This window comes from Cololabis saira, chromosome 9 (assembly GCF_033807715.1).
Source record: "Cololabis saira isolate AMF1-May2022 chromosome 9, fColSai1.1, whole genome shotgun sequence".
Lineage (NCBI taxonomy): Eukaryota > Metazoa > Chordata > Actinopteri > Beloniformes > Belonidae > Cololabis > Cololabis saira.
The window spans coordinates 202,501-216,791 of NC_084595.1; the positions used below are offsets into that span (position 1 = coordinate 202,501).

Here is a 14,291-nt window from a genome sequence, read left to right on the forward strand (position 1 = left end):
TTTTTCCTCGTTTTTCCTATTTTTAGGGCCCGAGCACCTTCAGTGCGAAGGCCCTATTGTATCTGTAGGAATTTTTTTTCTTTTTCTTTTTTCTTTCTTTCTTTCTTTATTTCTTCTGACTAAATGAGGGCCTTTATTCCCCCTAAACGTGCCCAAAAAGTCACCAAATTTTGCATGCAAGCCAGGCCTGGCGAAAAATGTGATATTTAATGGTTTACATTAATGAGCGTGGCCTAACGGCTCAACAGCGCCCCCTTGAAAACTTTGTGACTCAAGCCCCATAATACGGTTTGACGTACATGCACGAAAATCACTACACACCTGTATCATGTCGCAACTTAAAGAAAAGTCTCTTGGCGACATGGCCCAAACCCAACAGGAAGTCGGCCATTTTGAATTAATTGTGTAATTTTGGCGCAATTTATGCCATTTCTTCGGCAATTAATACGGCCCGAACCGTAACGTGCACCCAGGTGTGTTATACATCAAAATGTGTGTCTCCATCCTGCGACTACGCGCATTACTTTTCTCTTTCAAAAGTGTTACCGTGGCGACGCTAGACGCCAAAAGGCGCGCCCCCCCCCCCTTCATCTGATTGGTCCATATTTGATAGTTCTCCAAAAGTCACCAAATTTTGCATGCAAGCCAGGCCTGGCGATAAATGTGATATTTCATGGTTTGCATTAATGGGCGTGGCCTAACGGCTCAACAGCGCCCCCTAGAATACTTTTCTCTGCCATAACTTTTGAATGGTTTGACATAGGAAGTTGTGGGTGGTGTCATGGGACTCGGTATTGAGTCCTTGACCATAATTGGTGAAAATTAGCCCCGCCCCTTCCTCTGATTGGTTGTCCCTTTTTTCTGCTATAACTCTTGAATGGTTTGACATAGGAAGTCGTGGGTGGTGTCATTTCTGATATGCTTATGGGGGGCGGTGGACGTGAGTGCGAGGGCCCGTTCATCGCTGCTTGCAGCTTTAATTTCTCTTTTTTCCCTCTTTTTTTTCTCTTTTTTCATCTTTTCTTCCTATTTTTCCTTATTTTCATAAATCACCTTTCTACAAAGAAATGTACGTTTTACGTCTCATTTATTCATTCACACACGCACTAATATACTTGGAAACAGTTAGGCACCAAATATAATATATTTAATTTTCTCAGATGGCAAAAATAAGAACTTTATTGATCCCACATAGGAGTAATTCATGTTATATCAGCTATAGAGAACAAGGTAGTGCCGAAAAACAATATATATCCCCCTCACAAAAATAAGAAAAATAGAGAAAAATAAATCAACAAAACAAATCTTAATTTTTTCAAATAACAAAATAACATATTTGAACCATTTTTCATCAGAAAAATGGTTCAAATATGTTTATGTAAAATACGCTTTGTCTATTTTTCTTATTACGGTAATAAAGTTCTATTTTTTGCCATCTGAGAAAATTAAATATATTATATTTGGTCCTAACTGTTTCCAAGTATATTAGTGCGTGTGTGAATGAATAAATGAGACGTAAAACGTACATTTCTTTGTAGAAAGGCGCTTTATGAAAATAAGGAACAAAGAGGAAAAAAAGAAGAGGAAAAAAATGAAACAGAGGAAAGAAAAGATGAAAAAAAGAAGAACAAAGGAAAAAAAGAGGGAAAAAAGGAAAAAAATAGAAAAAAGAGGGAAATAAAGAGAAAAAACACGAGGAAAAATTGAAAAAAATAATAACAAAGAGGAAAGAAAAGATGAAAAAAGGAGAAAGAGAGGGAAAAATTGAAAAAAGAGGAAAAAATTGAAAAAATAGGGAAAAAAATGAAAAGAGATAAAAGAAAAGAGGAAATAAATGAAAAAAAGAGGAACGAAGAGGGAAAAAAAGATGAAAAAGAGAGAAAAAAAGCAGAAAAGAGGGAAAAAGAGGAAAAAAAGAGGAAAAAAGAGAAAAAAGAGGAAAAAAGTGCGTGTGTGAATGAATAAATGAGATGTTAAACGTACATTTCTTTGTAGAAAGGAGCTTTATGAAAATAAGTCCATTTACTTGTATTAGTTTGCAGCATCTATGGGCAGGAGGACGTGTTTGGTTACCATGGTTACCATGGTTACCATGGTTACCAGCTACACCTGAACCTTTGAATGAACATGGAAACTCACCTTGGTGGAGACTTTGTAGGCCATGTAGGCGTTCATCCCGTCACCTGCAACACAGCGGTGAATAAATGACTGTTACTGCTTTAATTACTGCTGATAAAACCTGGATACCTGGAAACTTTACTACTTTACTTCCTAAAATCTAGGCCTCATTTAATATTTACAATCGTTTCTAAACTGAACCTGTGCTGCAGGAAAAACTATGAATTAATGCTGAAAAGTTTCAGTTTCTGGAACAATCTGGATTCAGAAGCCAAAGATGCAAATCAAACATTACATTTAAAAGAATAATAAAAGCTAGTTTGATGAAGAAATATCAGGATAATTGTTAAGTTAGGTGGCTTTTCTTTTTTTTTCTCTCTCTCTCTTTTTAGCACTATTGTCATATTTTTTTTCTCTGAAAAGAATACGACTATCTGTGTTTGACCACAGCTATTTTGTGTTATTTTATAACTTTGTTGTAGTTTTTTTTTTTATTACGTTTATTGGAGAGTGTTTTTTTTTTTAATTGCATAATTTGTCTTTTTTTATTATTATTATTACATTAATTGAAATGTGATTTCTCAGGAAAAAGGGACAGATAAAATAAGCTTAGTCTTCTTTCTGTTCCCTTTCATTCACGGAAAGAGATTTTCTTATAATTATATTGAACTGTTTTGTTTTTCTTTTAATGAATGAAAAAAAAATTTAAATTAAAAATGAATAAATAAATAAATGTGACGTGTTAAATGCAGTTGCAGTGACAGTTTCAGCCACTAGGGGGCTCTAGAAAGGCACTTCCCATATGGATTTATTTATGTATTTTGTTTCATTCCCTAAATCCTAAATGTTTTTAAAAGCTAACATTTTTTAATTTTTTATCTTGTGAAAAGGGTCGGCGTCATAAGTTTAGGCTTCAGTCTACACCTGGTCCTTGGTTTTTAGTTAAAATTGTATACACATATACATATTAGGAATGGGTGATATTTTACCGTGGGTAAATTCTTACTGTGGGTAAATTCTTACCCACAGTAAGAATTTACATCTCACGGTAAAAACGATAAATTCCCGTTGATGATGTTTTTGTGTAAAACTGATTTATGATTCTGTGTTAAATCCACGCATAACGTACGTGAAGGAAGGAAGGAAGGAAGGAAGGAAGGAAGGAAGGAAGGAAGGAAGGAAGGAAGGAAGGAAGGAAGGAAGGAAGGAAGGAAGGAAGGAAGGAAGGAAGGAAGGAAGGAAGGAAGAGAAAGAAAGAAAGAAAGAAAGAAAGAAAGAAAGAAAGAAAGAAAGAAAGAAAGAAAGAAAGAAAGAAAGAAAGAAAGAAAGAAAGAAAGAAAGATAAATCCCCGTTTATACGTGTTTGTGTAACAAACATGGAGGATCTGAGTTATTCCAGTTTTGCAGTACAGGTTTAATCATTTAATAGTTTTTTATCAATTCAATGTAATTAGTGTAGTTTAGTATTTAGTATCTTTTACAGCAGTGATTTGGCTCCAAAGACTGAATGTGGAGATAGATTTATAGTTAAAAAGATGGAGTTGAATTGGTATTTTTTTTATCGTCATTTTTATCGTTATCGGGATAAATGCCAGAAATGATGGTGATACATTTTTTAGTCCATACCGCCCATCCCTAACACACTGATGATTTACACGTGTACTTTGGGTTATTTGTGTTGTGGAAATTGAAATAAACTAAACTAACTTTGTGATTAGTTAATGCGGCTGCAGGAACGGAGGACGTGAGGATTAACAATCATGAGTCCATTCCTTGTTTCCTCTGTTGTTGTTCAACGCTCTGTTTCATCTAAATGAGACTTCTCCGTGCAGCAGGACGTTCCAGGACATTCCAGGACATTCCAGGACGTTCCAGGACATTCCAGGACATTCCAGGACATTCCAGGACATTCCAGGACATTCCAGGACACTCCTGGACTAACGGGACGTGAGATCGGTTTGCACTCACCCACTTTCTCCGGGTCGGACACGGATATGTGGATGTCGAAGGCGTCGCTGCCGTCGTCCTCCTCCATCTGCAGGAGACGGTAAAAGCTCAGTCCCCCCGGGAGAAAAACCTCTGAAAAACGCTGATGTCTTATCCACCCAGCCAGCGTTTGTTTAAGAGAATAATAGAATAATAACCTAAACACTCCCATGATGCAACTGTCTGCAGACCCACATGGACGGAGTTAAAGTTGCTGTCGTCAAGGAAAATTATGACTAAATGTCGTCGTCAACGAACCTTTATCACGAGACGAGACGAACATGCTGGTCATGTGACGATAACGATGATTAAATATATAATGCAATATCGTAGAGGAATAAAAACCAGAATAAAATGTAGATTACAAAATAAAAACTCTGCTAAAATGTGTCTTCATTTTGGTTGACCAAAACCAGACGAAATGTTCTACAAAGATCCTTAATGTCCATGTTTTCAGTAGTTTCTCTGGTTTAGTCTTTAAACCAGTTTAGTCTTTAGATCTTTGGATCCACTTTCCTACAGAGACGTGGAAAAGAAAACCCAATGTGTCGTGGAAAAAGAAAAAGATAAAAAATAAATACGTTGTAAACTCAAATGAGAGTCTTCTGTATGAATGAATGTATTCTTGAGTTTATAAGGAAACAATTATATAATAATAAGATAACCTTGCTTGAATTGTAAAAAGGGTTTGGATCAATACAATCTTTGACTAAAACTAGACTAAAATGGACAATTCTGACTAAAATAAGACTAAAATGCTCAGACTTTTAGTCGACTGAAACTTTACACGACTAAAAGGAGAATGAACGTGACTAAAACTAATAAAAACTAAAATGATGCTGGACCCAAAGACTAGACTAAAACTAGAATTGAAACAGTTGACAGAAACACTAAAGAGTCCAGGACGCCATAAACATTTAAACCATTTAACTGTTAACGTTTAACCCGACGCCGATCACAGATCAGAGATTAGAAAGTATCATGAATTGTTTTATTGCGGGTTAATGTGCAACATTTCCCTCTAGACTCTTAGAGACGACTTAGACTCGTGTAGCTAACTAGCTTTAGCTAACTAGCTTCAGCTTCCTGTGCTAATAATCATGTAACAACACAACAATACACATGTCACTCTCTTAGAGTTGATACAAGTTGTAAACTATAAACCTTATTTTTCCTGTGGGTAAAGGACGTAGAGATGCACCGGAGTTCTCAAATGTTCTCAAAGGAAACTCTTCACACTAGAACTCCAGATGTCACTCGTGAAGCTCGTGAAGCGAATGACACGAATATCGTCCTATAAAAGGCTTTGGACTGTAATGTTTACGATCCAAGCTGCTAACGAAGCGTTTAAACCCCATCTCTTCTACAACAGAAAGCTGATGATCAAAGCGTATAAATCCATTACCTGACGATGTAGTTCTTTATATTCTTGCTGTTGTTTATAAGTCTCTGTTACAGCTGAGTTAGCGCCGTTGCCAACGTTGTAAACTTAATATTCTCCTTGATGTGACAAACTTTAAAATGTCTTATCAGCTTCGTTGTGTTTTAATTATTTCATAACATTCCTCCTCGGGATATTTCCACTGCAAACACTTTGCTAACTGCAAATTTGTTGTCCTTTTCAGACGTTGTAAAACTCCCATAACAGCAACGCCATTTTCAGTGTTGATGCTCTGTAGAGAGGCCACGCCCCCTTAGAGAGATTACCACGCCCTTCTAGACACTGTGTGTGTGTGTGTGTGTGTGTGTGTGTGTGTGTGTGTGTGTGTGTGTGTGTGTGTGTGTGTGTGTGTGTGTGTGTGTGTGTGTGTGTGTGTGTGTGTGTACCTCGTCGAAGGAGGAGTGTGTGAACATGTCGTCGTAGGCGTGGCCGAGCCGCGGCGTGATGACGGAGATGGGCGGGGTGATGGGGGTGATGGCGGGAGACGGCCCTTCGGACAGAAGGACGTCCCTCTCCGGACTGTCCAGCGACACCTCCTCGGTGGCCTCTGCACACACACACACACACACACACACACACACACACACGTCAGCCAGGACCCGGCTGACCCAGGGTCAGAGGTCAAAGGTCACCGTGGGAGTTTCATTACCTGCAAACAGATCCTCGGTGTCGTCGTCAAACAGCTGGTCTTGTTTGGGTCCGTTGGAGCTGGAGCTGATGTCCTCAGCAGAGAGGCTAGCAGGCTACACACACACACACACACACACACACGCACACGCACACGCACACGCACACGCACACGCACACGCACATGCACACACACAGAATATCGTTATATTATCGTTATCATTGGCAGAATATCGTGATATTATCGTTTTCGTTGGCTAAATATCGTGATATAATCGTTATCATTGGCTAAATATGGTGATATTATCGTTATCGTTGGCAGAATATCGTGATATTGTCATTATCGTTGGCAGAATATCGTGATATTATCGTTTTCGTTGGCTAAATATCGTGATATAATTGTTATTGTTGGCTAAATATCGTGATATTATCGTTATCATTGGCCGAATCTCGTGATATTAACGTTTACGTTGGCAGAATCTCGTGATATTATCGTTTACACTGGCTAAATATCGTGATATCATCGTTGGCTAAATATCGTGATATTATCACTGGCTAAATACCCTGATATTATCGTTGGCTAAATATCATGATATTATGGTTATTGTTGTCTAAATATTGTGATATTATCGTTATCATTGGCTAAATATCTTGATATCATTGTTATCGTTGGCTAAATATCGTGATATTATTGTTGGCTAAATATTGTGATATTATCGTTGGCTAAATATCGAGATATTGTAATTACCGTTGGCCGAATATCATGATATCGTTTTTGTTGGCTAAATATCGTGATATCGTTATCGTTGGCAGAATATTCTGATATTCTCATTATCGTTGGCAGAATATCATGATATTATCGTTATTGTTGTCTAAATATCGTGATATTATCGTTATTGTTGTCTAAATATTGTGATATTATCGTAATCGTTGGCTAAATATCTTGATATCATTGTTATCGTTGGCTAAATATTGTGATATTATCGTTGGCTAAATATCGTGATATTATCGCTGGCTAAATATCCTGATATTATCGTTGGCTAAATATCCTGATATTATCATTATCGTTGGCTAAATATCATGATATTATCGTTATTGTTGTCTAAATATCGTGATATTATCGTTATCGTTGGCTAAATATCTTGATATCATTGTTATCGTTGGCTAAATATCATGATATTATCGTTATTGTTGTCTAAATATTGTGATATTATCGTTATCCTTGGCTAAATATCTTGATATCATTGTTATCGTTGGCTAAATATCGTGATATTATCATTGGCTAAATATTGTGATATTATCGCTGGCTAAATATCCTGATATTATCGTTGGCTAAATATTGAGATATTGTAATTATCGTTGGCAGAATATCGTGATATCATTATTGTTGGCTAAATATCATGATATTATCGTTATCATTGGCAGAATATCGTGATATTATCGTTATCATTGGCTAAATACTGCAACAAGAAGACAGGGGGTAAGGGAGCCCTCTTGCCCCGATGGGACATTTTTTGCTGAATACACAATGGATTCCTACAAATACTGGAAACCTTTGTGCTTGGCGATTCTGTCTGTCGAGGACGTTGAAGATGCGTTCATAATTGGATTTACGATAGCAGGATTTCTCTTGATTATCCTCTTGATAGGAGGAGGGGGATTCCTGGTCTACCGACAAACGCGTAAGTCGTTGACAGCTGTTTTGGCTCTTTCAGAGCTGCCGGACGTGGCTGAAGGGACAACCAAGGCGATCAACGCTCAGACTTTAACGTTGGGGGAGCAAAACCGTAAGCTGGATGCGATTCTCGAACAGAATCGCAGGCTGGCAGCGGTCTTTGAGCTCATTGGCAGGATGGAAACACCTTGGAGAAGTTGGAAGCTCGGCTTGGCGGAAACTGATCACAAATTTGTCTGTTTGGAGTCGCCATTGATGAACCAGAGACTGAAGGCAGACGGGAAATTACTGGGCTGCCTGTTTTTGCAATATAATTGTTGATTCTATAATCTGGCCATGACAGGGCGGTTTTTGGCCGATCGCGCTGGTCACAATCTTCCTGGTGGAATGTAAACAAGATGACTCTGCCCCCACTAACCCTCCCCCTCTTCAGGAACATCTGTGGACCTGTTTTCAGAACTGACTGAGCCGCCTGATAACATCAAGGACATTGGCTGAAAGCAGCTCTGGGGGAAGTTCACGGACTCATCGCTACACACTTACTGATAAACACACCTCCCTCAACTAAACACCTTCCTCGGCCCCCCCTCTTATCAGACCCCCCCCCCCCCAACAGTCTCCGGGTTTCGAGCGCCACGAAGCCGCGGCCCTCACTTGGATGTACTGTGTCGGGACACCCCGATATTATCTTTATCGTTGGCAGAATATCGTGATATTACCGTTATCGTTGGCTAAATATCGTGATATTACCGTTATCGTTGGCTAAATATCGTGATATTATCGTTATCGTTGGCAGAATATTGTGATATTATCATTTTCGTTGGTAGAATATTGTGATATTATCGTTGGCTAAATATCGTGATATTACCGTTATCATTGGCTAAATATGGTGATATTATAGTTATCGTTGGCTAAACAGGGTGAATGTATCGCATCGGGAGGTCAGTGTATTGCTACAGCCCTCGTTTGCCCTTGTTAGCCCTCATTAGCCCTCGTTAGCACACCTGCGGGGGGGGGGGGGGGGGGGGGGGGTTTGGGGGTTTAGCTGAGAGGACAGAAAGAGGAAAGGATGGATGAGGAGGAAATGAGCGATGATACGAAGAGCTTCCTACCTGCTGAGTCAGCGGAGAGGACACACACACACACACACACACACACACACACACACACACACACACACACACACACACACACACACACACACACACACACACACACACACACACACACACACACACACACACACACACACACACACACACAGGGGACTAGGTGACCTCTGACCTCCAGTTGAACCCTGAACCGACCAGCAGCAGGAAACTGCTGACTGGACATATTCCAGCAGGAAGAATCCCGTCCCCCGTCCGGCTGAACCGCAGGACTTCCTCCTACAGGAACCAGTCCTGGGGGGACCCACGGTACCGGGCCCAGCACCGAGGCCGGGGCCGTGCCTGGGGTTTCAGCGGTTAGCTCTACATATAGCAACATTCAGCTAACTTGAGGTCCAACTTAAGAGCGGCGCCGCGGAGACTTGAGATGAGAACAAAGTAACTTTCTAGTGTAAATTCATTGGCCATGGTTACATGATGTTTTTTTTTTTTTTTTTAAATCGGAATTAATTATATTATTATTAATTATACTTTTTTCTCAAAATTGTACATTAATCTAGACATTTCGACTTTTTTCTCGACTTTTTTCACGACATTTCGACTTTTTTCACAAAATTTTGATTTTATTTTTGAAATTGTATTTTAACGTTATTCTCGACATTTCAACTTTTTTCTCGAAATTGTACGTTAATCTCAACATTTTAACTTTTTGCTCAACATTTCGACTTTTTTCTCGACATTTCAACTTTTTTCTCGACAATTTGACTTTTTTCACGAAATTTCGACTTTTTTCTTGAAATTGTACTTTTTTCTCGACTTTTTTCTCAACGAATGAAAAAAGGAAAAAAAAGGAAAAAAAAATCTTCCTCCTCTAAAATATTATTTGTATTTTTCTCCTGCCGGGCCCTGATACTCTTCCTGCAGAACCGCAGATGAAGCTGCCTTTTCCCAGCGGCCCTGAAGGCACCGCCCACACCTGCGTGACTGTCACCTGACCTGAACACAAACACACCTTTTCAGCCCGAGACTGGAACCTTTATTAATGATAATAATGATAATAATGAGGACCCCGCCCCCACTTTAACAAGGGGTCATCATAATTATCATTATTACCCCCCCACGGTGGTTCTCAGCTGCGGCTCCATCTCCGGATCCTCCGGTCCCCCCCCGGGTCTCCCTCCATCCCTTCGCCGGGCTGGGCCTCACCTCCCCCGGGTACAGGTCCCCCAGTTCCCCGGTCCCCGCTCCGGTCCCCCCCCCCGGGTCTTCCTCCATCCCCTCCCCGGCCTGGGCCTCACCTCCCCCGGGTACAGGTCCCCCGCATCCCCCGGTTCCCGCTCCGGTTCCCTGGCTGAATGGTGATCCATCCTCGGGTCGTTCTGCTGCGGGTTCTGTGGAGAAACAGTCAGCTGATCAGTCACGTGATCAGCGTCCTGACAGGAAGAGACAGAGGCGGTGGAAAAACGGAGGATGATGTCTCACTCTGATCTTTATTAGGTTGATTTGATTTGATTTGATTTGATTTGATTTGATTTGATTTGATTTGATTTGATTTGATTTGATTTGATTTGATTTGATTTGATTTGATTTGATTTGATTTGATTTGAGATGAAGATTTTATTTATTCAAAAAACAGAATAAAAAAAAAATATATAGGCCTATATTTGTTTTCTGTCTTTTTTGTACTCTTTTTTAACATGCATGTTCAAAATCAATATATATATATATATATATATATATATATATATATATATATATATATATATATATATATATATATATATATATATATATATATATATATATACATATATATACACCTAATATATACATTATTATTTCATTAATTGATCAAATAAAACAAGAAACAATTCAATATAAACACAAACGTTCCTAAATTGTGAATGAAAGGGTAGAATCTTAGAAGTAGAAGTAGAATCTTATTTAATCTGTTTTCCCAAAGAAATCAATTGACAAAGAGTGTAAATTAAAAAACAACAACTAAAATAAAATATCTGCCGGTCAACACAGACACATTTATTTTTAGTTCCCAGTAGGATTGGAGTAAACACTTATCCAGTCCTTAAATCTGACATTCATTCTGACATATAGGACGAGTTTCAATAAACGTACTTATAAAACACACATATCTACTTTAATAACTGTTCAACACAGTGATATAATACTGTTATATGTATAAATATAAATATAGTCAAAATCAAAGCAAATCAAGGCAAAAAAAAGAAAAGAAAGAAACGCCAGCATTTAGTTGTTACTATTTATGTATGTAATAATATAAGTAAGTATAATGTATAGTATTACATTATCATTACTTTACTATAATACTGCAATATAATAGAGAACAATAGACAGAAATGGTATAACAATATACTTAAATATAAGAATAGATATGCTATATATACTGGTTCATATATTTACCTCCAATTATATACATAAAAATTACTATAAATCTATATATCGACATGTCTACATATAACTATAAATCAATATATATTAATAGAAATATAGATACACAAATACTGTACGTATAATACAACTCAATATATCCATTTACATACCTACATATAACATATCTGTATCCATAATATACATCTATATATCTACATATATTCATACATGTTCATATCTATATCCATAATATAACTCTATATATCTACATATATTCATAAATGTTCATATCTACATGTTTATTCACTTCTGTATTTTGAATAGAATGTTTCTTTGTTTTATTCCACAGTTTCCTCCGCAGGTCGACGTACTTTAGTTCCAGGAGCAACAAACGGCTGGAAAAGGAACAGCTACAACTCACAAACTCCTACTGAAAACTAAAAACTAAAAACTAAAAACGCTTTCAAACACAGTCGAGTGAAATCAGACCTGGAAACAGACGTTGTGATGTAGAATTGGTTTAATTCACCGTACGAATAGTTCCAGATTACTTTAGTAATCCTGTAATTTAACCCGTCTTTGTACATTTTAACCGTATAGAAACTTAATTCTAGTCATTGTAAGAATGAGATGAACCTGCTGGATCTGCTGCCCTTACTGTTACTTACTGTTCAACAACTGCTGCTTTTATTATTTTGATTGATTGATTGAAATTAATTATAAACACAAAAAAAAGACAATTACACAAAACATCAGAAAAAGAATACAAATAAACATCAGTAAACTAAATCAGAAGGAAATAAACCTTCATGCCCGAAAAGGAGTATAAAAATAAAAAAAATATAACAGCAAGCTTTACTTCATCAGAAAATATATCTATTATTACGTTATAAAAATATTACAGCACTTCATTGCATTATAAATAAATGATATACCAGAGCAATTATAAATAATATATATATATATATATATATATATAACATGTATATATATATATATATATATATATATATATATATATATAAACATAAACAGTATAATAATTATTATATATATAATTCTATATACGTACATTATGCTGAATCCCTACACAATCACTACCTCATGTCTCCTCTTCCCTGTATTCTACCTCTTTTCTTATCATTTTATTTCCATTTATTTGTTATTTACTGTTTAATTGTGTCTTGCCGCTTTTAATGTTGAAGTAAACTTTGAATTGTACCAAAGTTTCTGCAACCTGCGGCTCTTCATCCTCATCGTAGCGGCTCCTTTGGCCTTAAACATAAATAAATGATATTTCTGAATTCATTTTTAGTTTATTATTAGTTTATTTTGTTGGGCAGTTATCTTGGGGTTTGAGTGGATGCCATCTAATGTTAAAATAACTATTTTTTATTTCTATATTTATTTTAAAGCTGCTAAGCTGCAGCATATTGTTTTATTTATATTAAAGTCGGGTAGTTTTTATTTTACTTTTACATAAATATAGACTGAAATATACGGAAATATATACGGAGAGGCAGGAAAAAAATAAAAATACTTTTGAGGAAGATTTTTTTTTATTATTCACTTCGAGAAAAAAGTCGAAATGTCGAGAAAAAAGTCAAAATGTATTTCAACTTTATTCATGAAATTTCGACTTTATCCTTGAATTCTTCTGTAGAAATTGGCCTAACGTTCACAGTTGAACTTATTTCAAAGTACGCCTACAAATGCACACTGCACTTCTGTTGTTATATTTAAGGGTTTTAACAGCTAAAATAAATAAAGATGAAAACTTTTAAAACCTCTGTTATTTTATGCGGCTCCTGATAATATTTTTTGGAAAAGTGGGGACAAAATGGCTCTTTTAACAATAAAGGTTGCAGGTTTATCTGTGCTATAAAGATAAACCTGCTTTGCCTTAAAATGCTGAAGTTGTTTACAGGACTGTCTCAGAAAATTAGAATATTGTGATTTTCTGTAATGCAATTACAAAAACAAAAATGTCATACATTCTGGATTCATTACAATCAACTGAAATATTACAAGCCTTTTATTATTTTAATATTGCTGATCATGGCTTACAGTTTAAGAAAACTCAAATATCCTATCTCAAAAAATTAGAATATTCTGGGAATCTTAATCTTAAACCATAATCAGCAATATTAAAATAATAAAAGGCTTGCAATATTTCAGTTGATTTGTAATGAATCCAGAATGTAGGACATTTTTTTTTTGTATAGATGTCTTTATTGAGGGCATTAAAAAAAAGAAATAAGATTTACAATAATATAATTATCAATATTTTCCCCCTTTTTTTACTTTTCATAACATTAATTAAACCAAAATAAATTAATAATAATAATAATAATAATAATAATAATAATAATAATAATAAAAAAAAAAAAGTAAATAAAAAAAAAATAAAAAACAACAGCACACCCTCTCCCCTTCCCTCCCTCATATGGTCAATAGATTACATCATTCAAAATTATTGAACTTATGTCTATCAATACTAGAACAAAAATGAATAATAAATTAAATAATCAAGTCCTGTGTAAACACATTCATTAATATTGTCGATAATTCAGATCATTAGTTCAATAAAGGCAAAAAAATCCAAAAAAGGTCCCCAAATAAGGTCAAAGTCTCTAGTTTTTTTCTAACGGAATACAGTATTTTTTCTGGAGTACTATATGATCCAAGTTTGTTGATCCTCTGTTTGGGTGCTGGGGGGTTTTCTGATTTCCAGTTTTTTAAAATACAACTTTTTGCCGAGTTGCCGGCAAACATTTTTGTTTTTTTTAATTGCATTACTGAAAACAAAGAACTTTATCACAATATTCTAATTTTCTGAGACAGTCCTGTCTGTGAGTCAACCAGGAAACGATCTGTTGGCGGAAACTTCGTTCCGGCGGAACTGTTTCCCACCGGATCACATTCA

At 36.4% G+C, this 14,291-nt stretch overlaps 1 protein-coding gene across 1 annotated transcript in view; it reads right to left on the minus strand.

Moving 5' to 3' along the window:
- The window catches only part of snx2 (sorting nexin 2), a 31,847-nt gene extending 21,487 nt beyond the window's left edge, over positions 1-10,360 (minus strand). Inside the window, exons 1-5 of the mRNA XM_061730297.1 lie at positions 10,255-10,360; positions 6,195-6,288; positions 5,932-6,092; positions 4,087-4,153; positions 2,140-2,183 (exon numbers count right to left, since the gene is read on the minus strand). Coding sequence (XP_061586281.1) covers positions 2,140-2,183; positions 4,087-4,153; positions 5,932-6,092; positions 6,195-6,288; positions 10,255-10,323 — 435 coding nt within the window. The 5' untranslated portion in view covers positions 10,324-10,360. The remainder of the gene's footprint in view (positions 1-2,139; positions 2,184-4,086; positions 4,154-5,931; positions 6,093-6,194; positions 6,289-10,254) is intronic.
- Between the last annotated feature and the right edge of the window lie 3,931 nt (positions 10,361-14,291).